This window comes from Rhinolophus ferrumequinum, chromosome 22, assembly GCF_004115265.2.
Source record: "Rhinolophus ferrumequinum isolate MPI-CBG mRhiFer1 chromosome 22, mRhiFer1_v1.p, whole genome shotgun sequence".
NCBI classification, from domain to species: Eukaryota; Metazoa; Chordata; class Mammalia; order Chiroptera; family Rhinolophidae; genus Rhinolophus; species Rhinolophus ferrumequinum.
The window spans coordinates 31360141-31383227 of record NC_046305.1 but is presented as its reverse complement, the minus strand read 5'-3'; the positions used below and the strand labels follow the sequence as shown (position 1 = coordinate 31383227).

Below are 23087 nucleotides of genomic sequence, written 5' to 3'. Positions count from 1 at the left end.
AACCATACCTCGGAGCGGCCAAATGGCTCAGTTGGTTAGAGCATGGGCTCTGAACAACAGGGTTGCTGGTTTGATTCCCACAATGGTCCAGTGAGCTGCGCCCTCCACAAGTAGATTGAAGGACAACAACTTGACTTGGACCCGATGGGCCCTGGAGTAACACATTTTTCCCCAATATTCCCCAATTTAAAAAAAAAAAAAAAAAAAAGACATCACTGTGAAACTCCATCTTAAAAAAAGAAAAAAAGAAAACCATACCTCCCTTCCCAAGCCTCCCCCACATCAGGCCAGGGAAGGGTAGAGTCCCACAGACAACCACCCTTGAAGAAGAGGAAGAAAAATTTACAGATGACCCAAGGAAATAAACAGCACAACACCCAAGAAAATCTGAGAACAATCTAAGATATAGTATTCCAGGGACTATGTTAAAGATGCCAAGAAGATAATGGAAGGAATAGTGACCATAGGAATGAACGGCATGCTGTGAAAATGAAGAGGCAGAGTAGAAAATAAACTGAATAGAAATCCTAGAAATGAAAAAATAGAGACTTTAAATGGTACAGTGTCCCTGTAGACTTTTTCCTTCATATAATAAACATTTCGTGTTGCTCCATGGCTTTTATAATTTTAATTTTTAATAAATATATATTTTATCAGCATTGTGTGTGTACACAGCTTGGGCATGCATATTAGACTATTTCAAATATTTTACTATCATAAAAACTACACACTGAACATCTTAATTTCCTGATTTTGGATAATTTCTTAAGGATAAATTTCCATAAATGGGATTACTAAATCAAAGAGGGTATATAGGGTGTGTGTGTGTGTGTGTGTGTGTGTGTGTGTGTGTGTTTATGTTCACATGACACAATTTCTTGGGTCATTTTTCCAAAATATCTTCCCCTTATGATCATTAAAAAACAAATCTATTATTTCCCTTTAAATCTTTAAAAATACTACTTGTACTGAAGTTTACAACAAAGAATTTATAGCTTTCTTGGGAAAAATACACTCAATACTACCTGCTTGGTTTTGTCATTCCTTTTGCCTGGGATAAAGGATTAAAGTTTTCATCTCGTGATATACAAATTAATCCTTTCACACACCCACTCAAAAACGTAAGGAAACCAGTTTGGAGTCTGTTGCAGTAATTCAGCCCCTAACAACACAAGTGTTAATTAGAGTAAGTGATGGAGGAGGTGGAGAGGAGTAAGAAGCATGGGAGTAAAACAGTAGAATGAACTCACCACTTTACCAAACTCCCTTTTCATCAAGCCAACTGGAGAGGAACATTCAGTTTTTAAAAGACAAAAGGGTGGGTACACACCTTCCCTGCTTGCCTCAGAGAGGTTTTTCTTAGTCAGATGAAGTCCCTCAGGAATGCCTTAATCCCCAAACAACTTTTGGTTTCTGATTTAGAACTGAGTGAATGCAAAACGGCTGTTATTGAAAGCTGCCCCCAGTTTGGGGACTTAAGTCTTGAGGAAAGATGTGGAAACTCATTTGCTCATTGTTTAAGCATCTTCAACCATCTAAGGTTTTCAGAGCCCTGATGACTTTCATTAATCCTGAAAAAAACATCTGTAGGGTGGGTGGTGGGGGTGATGAATGGCATTATCATTCTTTTACAAACTGGAAACCAAGACCACAGTCAAGGGGCCGGCCCAGTGGTTCAGGCAGTTAGAGCTCCATGCTCTTAACTCCGAAGGCTGCCGGTTCGATTCCCACGTGGGCCAGTGGGCTCTCAACCACAAGGTTGCCAGTTCAATTCCTCGAGTCCCACAAGGGATGGTGGGCTCCGCCCCCTGCAACTAAGATTGAACAGGACAGCTTGAGCTGTGCTGCCGCTGAGCTCCCAGATGGCTCAGTTGGTTGGAGCGCATCCTCTCAACCACAAGGTTGCTGGCTGGACTCCCGCAAGGGATGGTGGGCTGCGACCCCTGCAACTAGCAATGGCAACTGGACCTGGAGCTGAGCTGCGCCCTCCACAACTAAGGATTGAAAGGACAACAACTTGACTTGGAAAAAAGGCCTGGAAGTACACACTGTTCCTCAATAAAGTCCTTTTCCTCTTCCCCAATAAAATCTTCAAAAAAAAAAAAAAAAAGATCACGGTTGATTCCCCAGTCTCCTGGTAAATCAGAGTTTTTTTTTGTTTGTTTGTTTGTTTTCTCTAATCTTCTGGACATTACACTATCAATTTTCATTAGAACAAAATACTATTTAAAAGCGTGGTGGTTAAGGTAAGTATAGGCTCTGTAGCCAGATAATCTCTGGGTTCAAATCCCAGTTTACCATTGGCTGTCAGTCATGGGCAAATGATTTCACCTCTCCAGACCTCAACTTCCTTATCTATACAGTGAGTTATAGCACCTACTGCCAAGGGATGTTGGAAGGATTAAAGACCGTGTTCCCTATAAAGCCCTTAGTAAAGCTCTTGGCACATGGAAAGCATATAATAAAGGGTTGTTATTATCATCCAGACCTCACCAAAAATGATTTAGAACTGGGAAACACAAGCAACTCTGTAAGCACTGAGGAGGTGTGGAAAGGAGCCTTGCTTTCTTTATCCTTAGACTTAAATCCCTCCCACTCGCAGGGACCCAAGAAGGGCAGGACTTGCTCTCCAGACCACATTCCAGGCCCCAACATGGTCTTTCTTTGCTGCTGCAGTTCCACCACATGCCAACTGATCTTTTCCTTTGCATTTAGGCTCTGTCCTCAGTCCACCACTCTATCACTTCCCCTTCTAAGTGTCCTTCAGGTTCTTAGTGTCCTTCCTGATTCACACTGGAGAAGACAGTTTTTATGGGGACTTCTTTACCTATAGACCATGGCCTTGTAATCAATTTAGCACCACTACTCATATCAATAAAAATAGATTTTGGTCCTTGGTTACAATGATTAATAGTTAAAATAGTACTTTCTCATGCATGTGTTGACTCCACAGATTTTTTGGGCCCATAACCGTTTATCTTCTCTTTCATGTATGTGTCACTGAAAGAGGGCATTCAAACCATTTTCTGATTGGGCAATTATGCATGCCGTACTGCAGTTACTATCCCATTAGCATTTTACCACAGGTTCAACTCTGAGTGTGACAAAGGCCTAGAATTAATGTCTGAACGAATAGCTGGAGGAGGGAAGAATCACTCAAGACAGGATAAGGATTGAAAATTTCTGCAGTTTCGGCATTAGCTCATTTTCACTTATTCTGAGTAGAAGCTGCTTCCTTGTCAGGCAGCTGGAAGATGGACTGCACTAAAGGTTCAGTGTTGTAAGTCCTTACTCAGAGCATCTGTATTTGCCTGCACTGACAGGACTCAGGATGAACATGCTAAGGTAACCTGCAGACCTCAACAATATGTGGAAGGGACTGGATATAATAAAGATTAGACGACATGTTTTGTTAGCTGCAAAAATTAATCAGGATATCCTGAAGGCTTATCTTTAAGCAAGAAAAAAAGAGATAGTGTTATCAAACTATTAATTTATTACCAGCCACAATTCGGTGTGCACGTTTCTTTATCATCACCAAATAGTGGATATTTCTGCATCTTAAAATTGAAGCTATAAAAATACAAAGTAGATACAAGAAAGGGTTCCCAACCTGACAATGGAACTTCAACGTTAGGTCCTCATTCTTACTCCCTCACCTGGGATTTAAGACTCCCTTTAGGTATAGGCTGACTAGTTTTCAGACTTTCATGGACTGTCCACCAAGGTCTGTCACAAGTGGCAGGAGATTGTGGGTGGAATGACACAAAGGAGGAAGGTCCTGTGCGGCTGTGAAAACTTGTGAACAATGAACAATTACTAAAGTATGAATGTGAGAGCAACACGGAATAGAAACACTGGCTGGGGGTGACCGGGAGGAAGAGGCCTGGCGGAGGGCAGTGGTTAGGAAGACTTCTTCTCAGAAGTGGCACTTAGTTGGTCTCCAAAGTTTGCTGTCCCCTGCAGGGAATGGGGTGGGTGAGAGCTGAGGCAGCAGCAGGAAAAGGCAGTGAAGTGAGACTCTGGGCCAAGCAAAGTGTGGTGGGAAACAGGTCTGGAGGAGTCATGAGCCAGACCTTGGTGGGGCTGAAATACTGCGTGTAGAGCAAGGGAAGCAATAGGAAGTTTCAAAACTTGTGTGATTTTCAGCCTGTGCTTCTGGGAGCTCTCCCAGGCTGCCTTGTGAAGGTTCAGGGCAGGTCTCCCCTCATCACCATCTTCTCTGGAGCTACAAAGCCCTGCACCTCCCAATACTCACTCACAGTGCCAACACAGTTGTGGGGAGCCATGATTTCTTGTTATTCTGAAGCCTTGCAGACTGGCTCAGTTTTAGTTCCTGAGGCATTGTCTCTGCCTGCAATTGGAGGGTGCTTGCAAGCTGCTAAGGAATGAGGTGGGAACGGCCAGTTCCCGGACACAGATCACTGATGATTATCAGGGTAATTGGTGGGCTTTGTCATTGAGATAATGACTTTGGGAAAGTTTCAGTGAGTCTGTAGTTCATATGTAAAAGTTGAAAATTTTACTTTCAACGAGGTAATGCACACTCGTGATTGTTAAGCTGCACGTACACAGGTGGTATAAATTGGTAAAGGAAAGTAAACTCCGCGCTTCAGGATCACTGAAGACTGGCCGCATCATCATTTGTGTGAGTGTCTCTTTTCATTCCCACTCCCCCATTCAGGTACTGTTCGATTTGTGGCGGCTGGCCCGCCACACACAGTACCTTTGCAATGCCTACCGGGCTCTGCCTGAGTTCCACATAAATGCTGTTTGACTGTCCACCCACTGAGCACATTGGCTCCATTAGCAATCATAAGCCTGGGGCCAGGCCCAAAGAAAATGAGCTCTTCTCTGGGGAGAAAATCAGAGTCTTAGGAATTGTCACTGTTTCCAGGTATTCTGCTTTCCTCCAACCCTCTTCAAGAGATGCCTTAGTGATATGTCCCAAATGGCTTTTGCCATAGACCTGACAGTAGCTTCCTAATTTGTTTCTGGTTTTTGTTGTTTTGTTTTCTTGCTCTTAGTAAGCAGGTGTGCATCTTCTGTGTGTGAATAAATAATAATAATGGCAAGCATTAAGGAGTGCATGCCATGTGCCAGGCTGTATTCTATATTCCCCTGAATGCGTTGACTAATTTAATCCTTTACAACCCCAACAGGGTGATGAGGTTGGTGAGGAAACTAAGGCACAGAGATGTCAGGTAGCATTCCCCCTTGTGCACACACACGCGACCCATGTGGCATCACTTTCCAGAAATGGCTCTCTGACTCATTCAGGTGCATCAGAAAACATTTAGTTTGAGCTGTACTTTGTGCTTCTCCTTCCCAAGGGTTTAAAATCATAAAGTGTCCACTCATGAGATGTGTCATTAAAAAGAGCAAAGGACGTAGCAGGATGGCTTAGTGGAAAGAGATTGGGTTCTGACTACGTTGCCTCCAAAAACTGGTGAGTGGCGTCCACTAAGTAATGTCACCTCGCAGGTGCCTTGTTCTGTTGCTGGTCAAGGTGCCTGCCAGCCCTACAGTTACTTGTACATAAAGATGCTCGATGTCCATGCATACTTCTTAATGGACCAGGCACCCTCCTGTTATGATCTTATTTGATCTCATATGTTTCTCACAACTCAGAGAAATAATCACCATGGATATTAGTATTCCCATTTCACAGAAAATTTTTATTTTTTAAAGAAAAATGTAAGAGATTTAAGAATACTTTTAGGGAATGGAAAAGTTGGATTACCTCTTTAATTTACTTTGAGAGTTATCCAAGAATGCTAATCGCAGCTTTTACACAGAAAGAACATTTTTGCTCCTTAAGTCAAAACTGAAGCCAGCACAGTTCAGCTCTGTGTCCTTCCTCAGCTAAGGGCAGCCATTTGTCCTCCCTGTAAACTGAAGCCATTCTTCTCTGGGTGGAGGAACTATGAACCCCAGTCTCTGTTGACTCTTCAGAAAAGTAAACAGTGCTTTCCTCCGTATAGGAGGGAAGGTATTTCCAAAAACTCATACCATGAATAGCCAGCTTTTTTTCTGGAAGGCCATCCTAACAAAGTTCCGATATTTATCAACTCAAAATAAAACAAGAACTACTAAAACAAACTCAAGAAAATGGACAATGAATACACAACATGGTATTCATCCTTTCCTCAGAACTGAAAGAAATACAGCGAAGTCTGAACCCAGATAGATCCCCATACATCCAAGGGACCTACAGTAAAACTTGCAGGAATCATCCCAAGCTGTGTTTTTATTACAAACACATGCTGAAGGAGATCATGTGCAAACAGCCCTTGGGCCTGGCAGGGCCTGGCATTCACCCTTCAGGTCAGTTCAAGAGTTCACTGGTCACCAGTTGCCAAAATCCAATGAGATATGAATGGGGAAACCTGCCAGTCCCGTCCAGGGTTGGGATGAGGTGGAGACCGAATGGAAGAAGAATCATGCCTTTGCTGAGACCTGCTGCTGCCTGTAAAGCCAGGCACATGGCAGTGCTGTTTTGTGTGCTCTTTTAAAATTTACTTATATTTTGCTTATTTTTTGGAATAATGACTTTATTATTTTCATGTCCATCATTAAAAAAATCAAGCAATATAGAAAAAGACAAAGAAGACAGCAAGAAAATCACTCCGATTCCACTCCTCAGAAATTACTATCACATGACTTCACCTAACCTTTCTCTGCAAGTATCCACAGACAAAAGGAAGGAGGGACAGTGGGTGAACATAAATTATAAAAATGCAACCATGCTCTGCATGGTATTTTAAATACAAAATTCTAATGGTAATTTGACTTCAACAAAAGAAAATGAAACTAAACTGACACTGAATGAATATTTGAATTTCAGGCAAATGTATCTTCACACACAAGACTTAAGTTTCTAAAAAATCTTTCTAAAAGCATTATGAAAATTGTTAAGAGGTTAGAGGACTTATTTTTTCTTAACACTGTGTCTTAAGTTTAGGCAGCATGAATAGTAAAGGATGAGTCCTCTCACACTTTCTCCCACCTCCTGATTTTAGTGCGTTTCATTGTTATTCTGACTTTGTCGGGGTTTTAAACATTTATAGCCTCTTGGACAATGACAGTCTCATTTCCTTTACGAAGTGTACCTAGCACTGCCACCATCATTATCATCACACACACCTGCTCTATACCAGCGGCACCTCATACTGCCCCGCAGGATGCTGTTTCTTCTGCCAAGAAGCTGTTCCAGACCCCAGCTCTCTCTGCAAGGCTAATGTTTGTTGAATAGATAAAGGAGGGTGCTTTTGGCAAATCAAGGTTGTCTTCCAAAACATATTTCTTCATACAAAATCCAAACTGATTGACAGTCAGTTTGTTCCTTCAGTAGAATGTTAGGATTAAAAGGTACTGCAACCTCATGAAACAAAATGCTCTCATTTTAGTGACAAGGAAGTGGAAATCTCAACAGGCTAAGTCATGAGGCAAAAGCGATGGAAATGGGACATGAATTAGGGAGTTCATAGCCAGTGCCCCCTCCTCCCACAAATCCAGAAAAAGCCAAATCAGGCAACTGCATCTTGCTGAACTTGGCCCGTCGCTGACGTGCTAGAAAGCTCTGCACTCTGCAGTGAAAATACCAACACAACGATATGATTCTTAACGAGGCAGGTGGTGCAGGGCCCAGGGCTGCAAAGGGCTGCGTCAGTGCAGTGAGCCCGTCACAGTTACAGGGCTCTGCCACTGCGAACGTCATGGGACCTAGGCATAATTAGTGGAGGAATGAGCGAGGCAGAAGGGAGGCTTGGTCCTCTGCAAGGCAAAATTAAACTTGTGGACCTGTGAAATAGGAAATGCAAGGGATGGGAAAGGCTCACACTGTTTTTTGACTTTAGGCCTTATAAAGAAGATAAACTAGATGGGTTGTCTGGCCCTAGTTAGCGAAGACCATTGGTTTCCTCCTATGTACCCTTATCCTTGACAAGGAACTCCAGGCAGCACAATGAAGCCATGAAGGCCACAGTTGGTGGAGTCCTATGAATAACCGCATAGTAGGGCTAGAACTAGTAATCCTAGATCAGCTCTTTGGGCTCTGGACCTCAGCCTCATTTGGACAGTGGCATAATAGTTAACAACCGCATAACAGTAGCATCCTTGAGAGGATAATCTTAGACTGTGTCAGTAAAATGTTTCCCATGGTGCTGGGATACTATAAGAACTGAATAATGGCTGTATTATTTATAGACTTTAGGAGGTTGGTTCTTGAGTTTAGAGGATATCAAAGATCTCTGATTTGAAGCTGAGGACCGAGAAAATGGGAAAGAGAAGATGAAGAGCAGAAATGGGAATGTTTACATGTTTTCATATATTGCGTGTTTGGGGAAATAATTTTAAGTCAGGTGTCTGTTCCTCCATGGGCACACTGTTGGTGGGCGTGGGGTGTTAGGCCCACTGATCGGATCTTACAACTGAAAGGCCACTGGTTGTCAGGAGTCATTATTTAGCTTTGTACCATAGCTTGGTCCAGCATGCAGTTAAAAACTTTGATAAGAAAATGCATTTGCTTAAAGACACTCATTATAATAACAGAACTTTCTGAAGCTTCCATGTCAGCCTCCTCTGTCCACTGGCACTTCTGCACGGAAAACAGTTTCTCTTCCATCAGTCCCAGATGCTGTTAGGGCAGCACCAACAGGAAAGGGCAGCTCTTTTGAGCATGTATTTCCTCTTTCCTTGTTGCCTCCTTGCTACTCTTAACAGATGCTAAAGGCTGCGTGAAGGCAGCATGAACCAGGGTAGGTGCTGAGAAAGTGTGGGCTCTCATATTCCATCATTCGTCCATCCACAGACATGTATGACAGCTGTGCTTCTGCCAAGCTCAGGGCTGAGTGCAGGGCACTGAGCCAGGTCAGTAGCACTTTGTTCTTGGAACCCCACTGAGTTTCTTTGTTGCCTGCTGATGGAGGCACGACAAGGGCATGGCAAACAGGCCCAGAGCGCCCTTCTCACCCACACTGAGATGCATCCTAACGAAGTCATTTGGCCTCAGCTGTCTCCTCCTTGGAGGAATGCAAGTCTAGCAAATGCCTCTCCCCTCCATACTTCTATGAAACTGAGGCATTCTATATAAGGCAAAAGGAAGGGGAAGATAAAACCACTTGAAGGACCGTCAAAGCCTGGATCCACCTGCCAAAACTTTTAGGAACTTTCTAGCCCCACCTAGATAAGCAAGCTAACTGAACCAAAATTCTCATAATCATTTCCTCTCCTACTTTTCACAGACTTTGTTTCTCAAACATCCATACAAATGAGACTAAATGGCAGAAAGACTGTCCAGCTCTTCCCAATATCTGTTTGATGGTTTACTTTGCTCTCCTGACTTTTGTTTCTTTTCCTTTTTGCCTTTCCGTCCCTCCTCTCCAAATTCCCCACTCAAGCAGGACTCAGGCTCTGTGCTCATTCCCCAAGATGAGGTTAGGGGGCTAGTAATGCGTGGGGGCAGGAAGACACCCAGTCACAATTCTTATAGGCTTTTGCTTTTCAAAATATTAAGCTCTTTAAGCCCTTATCTACCAGTAGAGAAGCTGAAGAAAGGGGACTCCCAATGTGAACCAAACATTGGGGAGCAGCAGGTGAGCATGCAGGTCTCCTTCACTCCCAGATGAGAAAATGAGATACCCCTCGGCTGGGGAAGGAGGGAGAGGAGATGCGTGGATCTTGACCAGGGATACAGGTTGCTTTTTTTTTTTTTTAGCAGAGCATGGAGAAATGTCAAAACTCTAAAGGGAAGTGCCCTCTCCGAGGGTCCAGGTGTGCCAGGAGTGAGGGCGTTCCAGAAACTGGGGGCTTCAGTGCTAGAGCCAGAACAGTCCCAGGCAAAGCAGGAGGGTTGGCTACCCTACCACTAGCATGTCTAGGCAGACAGGACGGTGGGGGTCTTAGAGAAGATTCCTGTTCCCCAAGCAGGGCCTCAAGGAGACAAGGAGATAGGAAGATGGATGTCTCAAGGGCCACCTGTATGTACTAATGCCTGGGGACACCTGATACCTCCTATAACCCCGTGGAGGAATATAGTCCCCCAAGAACTTTTTATTAAAATTTCTACCAGTTCAGTGAAATGAGAGCTCCTAGTCAGAAATTAGTTTGAGACATGGGACAGTATTTCTTGCACAACTGAATTTGTGGCTGAGACTCACACCTATGTGGAAGTCACTCAAAGACGAGACTCAGGCGCTGGGAGCCCAGAGCATTGTTAGATTCTAACTTATACAGAACATGAGTTACTGACTGCTGCATCAAAGCAGCTTTTACTCCCTTATGAGTTTATGAGCTGTGACTCATAGCTCCTTTCCTTCTTCTTACCTTTTTATGAATGCATTCTCTAGTCCCTGGCCAACAATCACTTCCTTCTCCCGACATGTCTAATGTCTAGGACAAAGACAGCTGGGGAAGGACAGGGCAGAAATGTCCTCACAGCCAGCACCTTGTCTGGCAAGGTATAATGGTAGGGTGTGGGATTCAGAGGTAGGCAGTTGGAGCCCTCTGAAAAAACTCAGTTCCAGAAGCAGACAATGAGAAATCACATGAAGAAACCTGCTGTCTGTCACAAGGAAGAATTAGATTTGGAGTAGGAGGTACTTATGATTTAATTTCATTTCCACACTAAATGAATTTGGGAAATGTCAAAATGAATCTATAATCTTTACATTTCTTAAGCCCTTAGGGTAATGTTGAGAACCTACCTCCCCCATCTGGCCCCCACCAGCCCCCACCCTGGCTGTGATCATAGACGATGGTACCCACAGCCGACACTAGCCTGTGATGGAAAGAACACACGAGGGCATCTGTCCACACTGCCACGGCCCCACAGCAAACACTGATCATCAGAGCCAATGTTTTCATGTATCACCTGCTTCCTTATTTGAGGTAATCAGATTTTGCTGACTCCAGAGATAGTATTCATAGATGGAAGTTAAAAACACAGGCAATCTCCCTCAGAATGTTTCCAGCGTACCTGGAGCATGTCATGATGAAAGGTACAAAAAACAATAGGGATTGTGAAAGGAGCCTTAGAGTTAAGCAAGTGGCGATTCCTTGGATCAGATGCCCTTTGAACCAGTGTTGTTAAAAATAGTCCCAGTTGCCCTTGCTGGGCACAGACACAACTGCCATTACCTGCTGAAAAATTAGAGTGAAGAGAGAAAGAAAATGAGATGCAGAAAAAAGGGGCCAAATGGGTATGCTGTGCAGGGCATGATTCCTTAGCCTCGGACCACAGTCATTATCTGTCTCCTGGTCACAGGTTTGGATTTGAGGGCTGGCTTTCCCTCACCACCACCCTTTGCAAGGGGACAACTTGGGCATTACTCTGGACTGTAAGGACCAGGAGGGCCACTCTTAGCAATTCGACTCCCCCACAAATCATTATTGCAGGGATTCTGTCCAGGGTGGGGCTGGGGAAGAGAAAGGAGTATTTTGAGATGTTTCTTATGGATGCTGATATGCCCCTAATGAAACAGACGTCATGAGTAACCTGAGGAAATCAGTCCTCAATGCATGTGATAAAATCAGAGCTCCTACACTTCATGGGTTGATAATAATAACTTCCATTGATTAATTATCTACCTCTACATGCCAGGCACAAAACTAAGAGCTTTGCAAATATGATCTCTTTAATTATTTATAATAACCCTGGGAGATAGGCATTATTATGTCCACTTTGTCTGGCACAGGGTAGATCTCCAATATGTGGTGAATGAATAAAGTAAAGGACCTAAACCCTCTCCTTCCCCTTACAAAAGAAACTAACATGTACAGAGCATGTACTGAGAGCCAGACACTATGCTATTATGTTTATATGTATTAGCTTAGTTAACCCTCTCAAAAGCCTGTGATGTAGGTGTTAAGAATTTTGCTTTATGTATGGGAAAACTGAGCCTAAAAGAGGTGAAGTCACCTGTCCCAGTCATAAGTGGAGGAGCTATGATTCAAACCCAGACCTGTCTGCCTCAAAGTATGCCTTCTTCCCACTCTATCACACTTCTGGGAAAAATAGATATATGGTCCAGGTCCAAGGAGGGGAAGGAGTGAGGAAGAGGGAGCTCTCATAAGCTGTGGACAAATGTCTCCTGGAAGAAGGAGAGGGCTGAAGGAAGAAGAGAGGACACTTGGAGAAGGAAACTCAGGGTGTGGTGCCATTAATAACAGGTAAGACACCAACCTTCTCAGAAACCAAATGTTCCCCACACTTCTGCCCCTATGAGCATGGGCTTGACTTCCATGTTGCCTGAGGGATCGGGGAGATGCACAGAGTTCTGCTTAAAACGTAGGCCATGGTGGCTCATAGCAACATACTGTGTCATCTGACATAGCTGTCTGTCCCCAGATGTCTCAGTGAAGCTCAAAGGGGGAGAGAAGATACAAGGTAGAAAGGAGAAGAATCAGAACAAGCTCTACCCACTATGTGACCCTGGTTGAGGTCCTCAATCCTTCTGGACCCAAGGTTCTGCTGTAAGGAAGGGAGGTTGCTCCACGACCTCTCTTAGTGTGGGATAACCTTGTATTTATATTTCCATGGCCAAGGACCTCCTTTAGGGTAATACATCTTATTCGTTCCCAGAGGAGGAGGTAAACTTAAGGGGCTGGGTAAGTTTGGAGGGAGTAGCAGAGCACAGCCTGTCACCAAGAATGTACCTTCTCAGCTCCTTAGTTTACAGGGAGGACCCAGGGCTGATCTTTCTGATTCAGGGGTAAAACATCAATAAGCTGCTCCTACAATGCATTTTCCCACCTGCTGATTAGACATCAAGAATATACTTTTAATCTTCATCTGCCTGACTCGTGTCACATAATTGTTCAGAACTTGGATAAGGAAGAAGGAATGACTCACTGGGTCTCTAAAACCTCAGCACTTAGCTCTGTTACTGTCCTCCTGTCTAACCTAGAGCAGGTTGCTACTTAACCTCTCTGAACCTACATGTCAACATCTATTTTAAAAAAGAAAAAGGATAATAACAGTATTTCCCTCACAGGATCATTGTGAAGACGAAGGCATGTAAAGTAGTTAGCACAGTGCTTGGTACGTGTAGGTGCCCATAAGTGGTTCTTGTCTTCAGGAACTGCACACCTTAGAGGAAGTCAAAGTAATTAATGCCTAACACTCAGGTGCCTACCCCAGGAGGGTTTCCTAATCGGCTGAGGGCCCATTGCATAACTTACCCTCCCTTCCCTCTAGTGAGGTAATCACTTATTCAACAAATATTAGTTGCCTCTCTGACAAGGTAGAAGAATTTCAAGTCAGGAAGGACCTCAGAGTCCAACCTAAGATGGCAGCTGCTCACTGGGTCCTACCCCAAAAGGAGGAGAGGGTGCTAAAGCCCACTTGGGGAAGAGGCTTTAGGGTCTCACTCTTCTGAGCCCTGACCATTGCAACATGCCCACAGCAGGTGGGAGCTAGGCTCCAGAGAGGCTGCTCCCAGGAAAGCCACATGAAGCCACGGCCCTAAGCACAACAGGTTCTGAGCCAGGCACCAGGAAACATGAGGATATAGTTAGTCTTCTCCCAGACAGTCTGGGGCCTCTGACAAATAGGTGTCTCAATTCCTTTCTATCTAAAGCCAGGGTAGCAGCATTTGCCACAAAACAGCTGAGCTGTGGGGATTACGATTCTCTTTAAATGGGCCTTGATGCAAACTATCATATTGACACACATGCGAGTTCCTTTCTAAGACACGCACACATGGAGGCATCTGTCTGGGGCTCTCATCATCAGCTGGCTGCCCTAGAATAGCTCTAAACCAGTTGGTGGGGGCGACAGGATTCAGAACCGCTGCTGTCATTGAAAACATGGCTCTCTGGATGCTCTGTGATGAGGGTACCTATTGTGGCACGTCGTTTACCAAAAGAACTGTGTCCTCTTAAGAACTTTCATATCATTGCCATAATCTAGTTAGATAAATTGCATTAGTTAGATAAATTGCACAATATTCATTTTTTTTTTTTCCCCTGAGAGGCACATGTTGCTCCAGGGAGAGGAAAGAAGAGGAGTCACTGGAGATCTGCCAGTTGGCTTGGGATGAATCAAAACCCGACAAGGAAAAGTCACCGAGTGCCTTTACTATTGATGAACCGCAAGAAAGGGAATCATTGAAACCAAGCTAACTGCAAGGAAGGTGGGGAGAGGGGAGGAAGGCTTTGAGATATTACAAAGTCATGTCTGACACAAAGGCTTAGAAGACAGAGACCAACATTATGTGCACTGTACAAACAAAGTATTGGCAGGCAGCATGGGCTGGGGAGGGGCTATGAAGTAGGGAAGGGAGAGATGTGTGTATTTTCCAAGTAGCAGCAAGTTTTTCTCTGCACTGGACTCAACCAGATTATCTGGGGCCTTTCTGACCAGTCTATTTGTTTGTCAGGAAAACGGAAAGCTGCAGCATTTCCGATCAAATGGCAGGAGGCAGTAATCTGTGCATTGGCTTATATCATATCTAGTTGGATGCCAAAGTCGAGGAGGTTGGCAGCTTTATGGACTGCATTCACGTACATCTGAGTCATCTCATCCTCTACTCAAATCACTGACTGGGAGACAGCAAAGATTCACCAGGCACCCAACTACCCTGCATAATGACATACAGCAGAAATGGGATGAGAAAGCTATTGGACATTACAGTGTCCTCCACTGTTGAGAAGGACAAAGGTGACTGGCATTTTACCAGAATCTCATCCCCAGTTATTTTATTTATTGATTGTCATCACCCTGTAGCAGCAATATTGGGAGAATCACTATAAGGGGATGCAGATAGATGGCTCCTGTTTGTTCACTCACATTCTCAGTCCACTCACCAAGATTCTGGTGCCTTGAGACCAGGCTTCCTGAAACCTTACTCATCTTTGTGATCCCAGGATAAGTCCTCGCCATGAATAAGTACAGCATGAAAAAAACAATCATGTTCCACATGACAGGAAAACACACAATTCACGTTTTTCCCCATTCTGCCCCACATCCCACACAAACCATGTCACAGTGGCAATGCAGCAGGGTGACCACATGCCCCAGCTCTTGACTGGGCACCTCAGGAAGGTTCGGTTGAGAAAGCCGCATGAGGCCCTCAGGTTCATTTAAACTGACCTCCTCATTCTGCAGAGGTTCAGCAAGGTGGAAGAATTCACGGAAGTTCCACAAAGAAGCCCACAATTGTTACACCTTACTGGGAGCTCCTCCCAGGAGGCTGGCATGGAAATAGTCCTCAAACTTGTTTGACCTCAGCCCACAGCTCACTTCCTACCCCATTTCCACTTCTGCTCAAAGAACAAAGGATTAAAGAGGAATGAAATGCTCAATATGATAAAAAGAAATATAATGAATTAAACAAGAGCCAAATGAACAACTAAAGTAAAATGTCAATTAAGACAAGAATAACGGCACTTGAACAACAAAAGGCAATGCTGGTGGAATACCCATAGCAAAGTGTTCTTTCCCCAATTTGCAAAATTCACAAGCTTTGCAGGGTTGCCAGCCATCACCATAGCAGCCAGAGGTCTTAACAGAATAATGAATTTGAGTCCTCAGAAAACTAAGTAAAACACCAATTTTAGTTCCTAAATAACACATTTTAGTAAGCTTTAGTAACAAACTATCTACTTTACTGATGGGTAAATAGACCTTCGTTGTATGTGAAAATGAAAATGAAAATCCATGAAATTCTGCCATTTGCCTGTAAGAATTGAAGAAAGGACATTCTGCAACATCCAGATCAGTTTGGAACCACCAGGAAGAATCCTGTGGTCCACCAATGGGTTTCAAACTCAGAGGAACACTAATCTAAAACCACCATCAGAGCTGGGATAGAGGTCTGTATCCTCAATGGATGAGATGTACACTTAGGGAGACATTTCCATGAGGAACTGTGTGTGGACACATAAGGAACAGTAAGAAATGTGCCATTCTTGCTGATGGGTTAGCTTGCAGAGACCCATAAGGGAACATCTCAGTCAGGCTCCTGGAAATGCTGGAAGGGAAGGAGAAGTCGCAGGATCTCCATGCCTGAAAATCTGAGAAGCCAACCTGGCCTCCCAGAAGCTTTGATACTGACTTGCCTGAGGGGAGGAGGTGAAGCCTGACCTCTTGACAAGCCTTTTCTGGATTTATAATTGCATGATTTAGTCTTCACCCCCATCAATATCCTTATACCTTTCCTGTCCTCCTTCACAAAAATCTGCCTTTAACAAGCCTTGCTCAACTTCCAACAAGCTGACTTCTCTGGACCATGGCTTGGACTGAAGAGATCCACCCCAGACAGTGGTTGTGACTCCCTCTTTGGCTGTTTAAAAATGTATAGTAGTTAAGGGCTTGGATGTCACAGGCAAAACAGATATGAATTCAAATCCTAGTTCTGCCACTAACTATGTGCCCTCTCTAAACCTCAGTTTCCTCATCTGTAAATCGGAGATGCTATCTCAAAGGGCTGTGTTGAAAACTAACAAATGATGTAATGCAGGAAAAGTGCTTACACCACTGGCAATGTAGTGAGTGCCAAGAATCCTCAGCTATTGCTATTGTTATTAGCTGGTGACCCCCTGTTATGCTTTATGCTCAGGTCTGACAAATCCAACCTCCTCTAAGAAGCATCTCCTAATTACCAAGTCAAAGTACCTCCCGAATTACCAAGATTTCCTTTTTGAATTTCCACAGCCCTCATTCTAGCACTTAAAACATGTACCTCTCTGTACTGTTATATAAATGTCTCATGCAAATGCCTCCGACTGTTACCCTACTCCTCAGACTACCTTGTCAGCTCCTTTAAGGACTGACTTTGCTTCACTTGTAATTAATTCTGTTTCACCACAGTCCCCTTCCCCATTATGCCTGAGTTCAAATGTTCAAATACAGCATAAATAAACAAATGAGTGTTGGATAATAAAATGTGTGGGGGGTACACATATAATTTTTTTCAGGTTTACACACATCTGGTATGTATGATGCAGACATATAAGTAATGAGAGATGATGAGATGTGGGGTTGCATCCCCCACTCTGAAAGGGAATTATGCAGAGCCTTAAGCTAGGTGTCTACAAAATGTAGCAACTGCCACCCACCTCCCTTCCAGGACTAGTGAAGACAGACTAGGCTTTTAAGCAGCAATGATGAAACACAACCAATCTCCTTGCTGTTAAGAACATCTGGGTTCTGGTGGTAACAAATGGATATCACTCTCTTTTAGCATTTCCCAGCTCCTATTGCACAAAACAAGGAAAATGAAATAGGCGTCAGCTCTTTTAAATCTGATTTCCAGATAAATATTCCCCAAGTAATTCATTCCAGTGCCAGGAAATTTTTCAAAAGGCTAATCTAAATTCCTTCTCTCACTTTCAGCTCACTTTCCTTTGTCCACCACCAAATGAGGTTGACAATAGCTCTGACTGCCATTATACAATAATTATATTTATTCTTAAAAATCTTTTTTTCATTCTGCTTTCCAGAAATTGATTTAGACTAGAGGTGACCTTTCTCTACCGATCAATATTCAAACCAATTCTTTCTCTTTCTTTTCCATTCTTCCTCCTCTGCTTTCTCAATCTTTTAAATCTTAGACCTCCCGGCAGTGCCTATATCAGCTGTATGAACCACTCCAAGTTAAAGCTGTTCTGACAGCTGGTTTAGTTTGTTGACCCCAAAAAGGAATATACCTGTCAAGAAGGACTTCTTGTGGTTAACTGGGCCCAAATTCATAATGGGTCTAACAGCCATTGTTTAAAGGGGGCCTCTCATACATGCTGCATTTTAAGGAAAAGACACAAACGGGGTTGCCAAGCCTCCTGTACTGCATTCCTGCAGCTGAGCTGACCCTTATAAAGGAGTTTGTGGAATCATATTTGGACCCATGAGCTGAAACCTGCCTTGTCCAATCGGGGCTGCTCAGCTATCTCTTTATCTGCATCTTTACTGACCAATCAGAACACGCGATTCTGACCAATCAGGACAGTGAAGTTTGGACCAATCAAACTGTGCAAATTTGGATCCTTCATTTGCATAAAAATGGACCAATCATGGACCAAGGTGGGTACTTTCTCTACATAAGAGGGCCTCCCCTTTGTCTTGGGGGAGAAAACTTTCGGTTTCCTTTGGAGGTTGTTCCCCAGTTTGGAAACTATTCTCCTGAATAAAATCTCTCATTTTATTGCATCCCAGATTGGGGACTCCTGTTGGCATTGAATTGGTGGCAGCTACCTTTCCATCAACAAGGTCAAGGCCTAGTGCACCAGCACCATAATCAGAATCCAAAGGACTGATCCCTGTTTGCAACACTGATTCACTATGAACTGGATGAAGGCTAGCTGAGCTTTTTTGTGATTCAAGGACAGTCACTCCCATTGTACATCAATTATAAAGATTCCTCACCTTTACAATGGCAATTATAGTGTGGTTAATACTAAGCTACTTATGACCTTGGAAACATTTTGAACTCCCAAGGTAAAAGTTATTAGATTAATATAAGGTGATGAAATTTCAGAATGCAGGTAATATGTCCCTCAGGATGACAGGGCAGAGAAAACAAACATGAACATGGCATGAGACAGTGGTTTTCAAATGTGTTATAGCATCTGAGTCTTGTGTTCGAATGAAACCTTCTGTGGAATCCCACTCCTAAACCAGATAAAAGTGGAGCTGCTCTGGTGGGAAGGCAGGGTCGGGTGGTGGTACGGGGCAGAGCCCACCCTTCCTCCTCCTCACCCATCTATCTTCCTTACTGAAGTGGTGGACCCTGCATCCACAAGGATTCCATGGGGCAGTTTGAAAGCTATAAGTGAAAGAGGGACACGGAAAGAAACTCAATTTACACAACGAAGTGAGAAGGGATGGCAACTTGCAGGACCATGTGGTCAACATATTTGTCTATACTTTTGTCTTTCGAGTCTATTTATATGTTTTTTTATCCTTGATGTTCATGTTATTATAGTACATTTTTGTAATGTATCTCAAAATCTTTGTGGAATAAATTGGTACCTGGATATGCGCACACAGTTCTAGGAAGAGAGAGAGGCTGGCATATTATAACATGACAAGACAGTCATAGGGTCTGGCTCGACTTGCTATAGGAACCGCCATTCTGAAAGGTGGTATTTTACTCTGTTTTATACATTCTGGTTTGAAGTAATCCAAATGAAAACTAAATACATTCTAAAATACACTCCAAGATTCTTTAGAAGAGCCTTAAAAATAGAGCTTTACTATAAGAAGACTACACTTTCTGAATAATGAAAGGTATTTTTAATACCACTTAAATATTACTTTGTGTAAATTTGACTAAGGGCTATTAAAATCTCCTAAATTATCTACAGAAATATAAAATATATATTTAAATTTCCATCAATTTGAAAGACTCAGGAGAGAAAAAAAAATCGAAATCCAAACAATCACAGTATGTAATTTTTTAAAGGAATATTTATAGCATGAATGAGAAAGACTAGTGAAATATATAAAAATTAGGGAAGTGATTCTTTTCCTTTTCAGGAAAATTACAGTTCTTGGAGAAGACACTGAAAATTAGCTCTCAGTTGCTATACTATATTCATTATGGTCGGGTTTTTAAAGCCTCCTCCACTCTTTATTTTTGAAAAGGAACACATTTCTTTTAGAATTTGAAGAATGGCTTCAACAACATAAGGTTCTAATGTAAACTCCAGCCCAGGAGCCAGATCCAGCAGACAGCCTGCTTTCCTCTGGCCAGAGCTAAGAATAATTTTCACATTTTTTTAAATGGTTGGGAAAAAAATCAAAAGAAGATTGACCCATGCGGGGATCGAACCGGCAACATTGGTGTCATCAGCACCACGCTCCAACCAACTGAGCTAACTGGCCACCCTGAAGATTTTTGACACATGAAAATTATATGAAATTCAAATCTCAGTGTCTATAAATAAAGTTTTATTGTCACACAGTCACATCCAATCATTTACATTTTGTCTATGGCTGCTTTCCTACTACCATGGCAGAGTTGAGTAGTTTTGACCAAGGCTGAATGTCCCAAAAGCCTAAAATATTTACCAATCTCTGCTTTTACAGAAAGAATTTGCCAATCCCTGACCTAAGAGACAGAGTCCACCAGTGGCCCCTCTGTGTGTCCCTGAGGCACGTGGGAGGAGACTTACCTGGTTGAGATGGTGCAGGCATTTGTCAAGACAGCAGACACAGCAGAAGCAACATCTGAACATGCTCCTTGCCCATGCACTCCACTGCTGGGATCAGATTCAGAACCAAAGCAACAGAGTCAGAAACAACACAGGAAGGAAGAAAAGGAACAGTTTCTGTGAACACACACTGTTTCCACCTAGAGAGTTATACCTGGGGAAGCACTGTAGCAGTGCTCATTTAGTATCGGAGAAATTCTTCTACTGTTCACATGCTACTGCTATTACTAATTACTATTGTTATTACTGATGAGCAAAATTTCTCCCAGCTGTTATGACTGCTGTTGACCTCAGAGGAAAGGGAAAGAGTTCGTCCACACGTTAGTGAAGATAAAAAGTAGGCCTTCTGGTTCTAGTGAAAAAAAATCTCTTTTCCCTCATCTCCTATTCAGTGTCTTCAACGATAAACTTTGCTTTTTCAAACAGCTTATATTCATGAAAACTTCACATCCCAAGACAAAAACAAAAACAAAAATTAAAAAACCCAAATAATGCTTTGTATATGCTAGTTATGTGCCCACATTAAAAAAGAATCAAATTTAACATTTTTGGAAATAAATCCTATAGTGAAACTTTCAGGGCTAAATTTCAAGGAATAAATTAGTCCTTTGAAATATACCTTGGACTTGTGTATAACTCAAGAGTAAATGAGGAAACTTTTGGAGGAGGGGGTGACTGAATGCATCTTACCCACAGCCCAAAGTAAAAAGCCTGAAAACAATCCTGAAATAGTCCTATATGAGGACCCCAGGAATAACTCAGCCTCAGCCTTATATGGACATTTTCTTGTCCCAGCGTTAATTCAATTGGATGAAACTTCGTCTGGATACTTTTTAGCATGGCTGTGGTTGTGAATGAGCCATTTAACATAGGAAAGATCACACGATCACTGTGTGAAATGTTTAAATTGTAGACACAGTACAAAGCTGCCAGGCTGCTGAGAAATACCATTTCTTTTTAACCTAAGAAAGGACACATTTCTCCAACAGTGACATCACTAAAAGGGAGTCTGGCCCCTTGGTCCTTATGAAATCTGGGGAGTGATGAATAACCTTTCAGACCTCTGCCAGAGAGGCCAACACAACGACTTCTCTTTTACATTTATGGAAGGCTGGTTTCCCAGAGTTTAAGACCTAGTTTGGGGGTGGGTAGAGGGGAGATGGCAAGGTCTCCTACTGTTCGTTAATTTATGATTATCTATTACTAATGCCTATATATATCTCTATATCTCTGTCTCTATATTTGTACACACACACATGCACACACACACACACAGTATATCTCTCCCCATAATGTGCCACTTTGGCATGTGAATTATTTGGAGCTGAAGGCAATCGAGACCCTTGGGTTCACAAAAAACCTTTACCTCTCCCTTAAAGAATTTAAATTAGGGGCCTTGCCAATAACAAGAGTTATCACCAGAAATAATATTTTGTGATTTATTTGTACTTATTTGTAGGGCACATCAAACTTGTAATTACTGAAAACCTGTTCTCTTTATTGTCCTGTGAATTGTCCTCTTCCCCTCTGAAGTCCCAAGGTGCTGTGCCTCATCCTTAGCACAGAATGTCATATATTCCCTCATTTTCCCTCTCTGTCTCTGACATTTCATGTATGTGGAGTTTTCATATATACCATGTTTCCCAGAAAAATAAGACCAAACCAGAAAATAGGCCCTAGCATGATTTTTCAGGATGACATCTCCTGAACATAAGCCCTAATCTGTCTTTTGGAGCAAAACTTAATATAAGACCCAGTCTTATTTTCGGGTCTTATTTTCGGGGAAACATGGTATGTATGTAGTTAAATTTGGTCATTTTCTCTCATTAATCTGTCTCATGTCTATTTTAATTATTAAATCAGCTGCAAGAGGTAGGAGGGCATACACACACACATAGACACACACACACAAACACACACACGCACACACAAAATAAAAAGCTGTTCTGTTCTTCAAGAAATCCTTCTCCAAGTTTGCTAAAATTGAAGGATCAATTTCAAAATGCAGGAGCCAGAGCGGCTAGATTTGGCCCGGAGGTGGAAATGCCTCTTCAAGTCACCAAAATGAATGTACTTTTTTCGTCCCTTGAAATTCAGCCCTAAAAAGGATAAGTTTAGACTAATTTATCCCTGAAGTTTAGCCCTGAAAGCCTCACTACAGAATTTATTTCCAAAAAAGTTAAATTTGGTTCTTTTTTTATTGCGGCACACAACTAGTATCTAAATATTTCAACAGAAATACAAGAAAACACTGTATGATTAAGGAAACTGCTCCACATGCACTTCAAGATAAAAAACCTGGACAACTTTATGTGAAATTCAATCAACTGTTCTTAAATAATATACTAATCTCAAATCTTGATTATGGACTTTAAAATATCAACAATTCAGATGTCTGCTTTAAATAGCAAATAAAAACAATTCTAAAATATAATAAGGAATCCACACGTAAAATTTCCCCAATTTACCAAGGACAAGTTTGTAAAACTGACCAAGTGAAGCCGAGGTGGGGTTGGGGAAAAGATTAGAGTTGTGTGAGAACAGAGAAGTTGGGAAAAGTCCAGCCCTCCCTTGTTTGGCGGGCCGGGCCAGAAACACCCTGAGAACAGCTGTTTTCCTGGTGTGTTGGTTTCCACTGGCATTCATAACCAAATGTGCATGGAAATAAAAACCAAGGAGGAGAAAAACCCCAGGCACAAAAGCCCTACAGTTTTCTATCTTTTGAGCAGAGATTTAGGTCATCTTGCCCATTCATTTCTCATCGTTAAGACTGTTCTCTCTCACTCATGGTCTCTCTCTCTCTTATTCTCTCTCTCTCTCTCTCTCTCTCTCTCTGTGTCTCTCTCTCTCTCTCTCTCTCTCTCTCTCTATACACACACACACACACACACACACACACACACACACACACACACACACCAGTAACTTCCCAT

At 42.6% G+C, this 23087-nt stretch overlaps 1 protein-coding gene across 1 annotated transcript in view; it reads right to left on the bottom strand.

The window, feature by feature from the left end:
- The window catches only part of SLC44A3 (solute carrier family 44 member 3), an 86601-nt gene that overhangs the window by 4471 nt on the left and 59043 nt on the right, over positions 1-23087 (bottom strand). Inside the window, 1 exon segment of the mRNA XM_033092098.1 lies at positions 20116-20202. Within this exon segment, the coding sequence (XP_032947989.1) occupies positions 20116-20202 (87 nt within the window).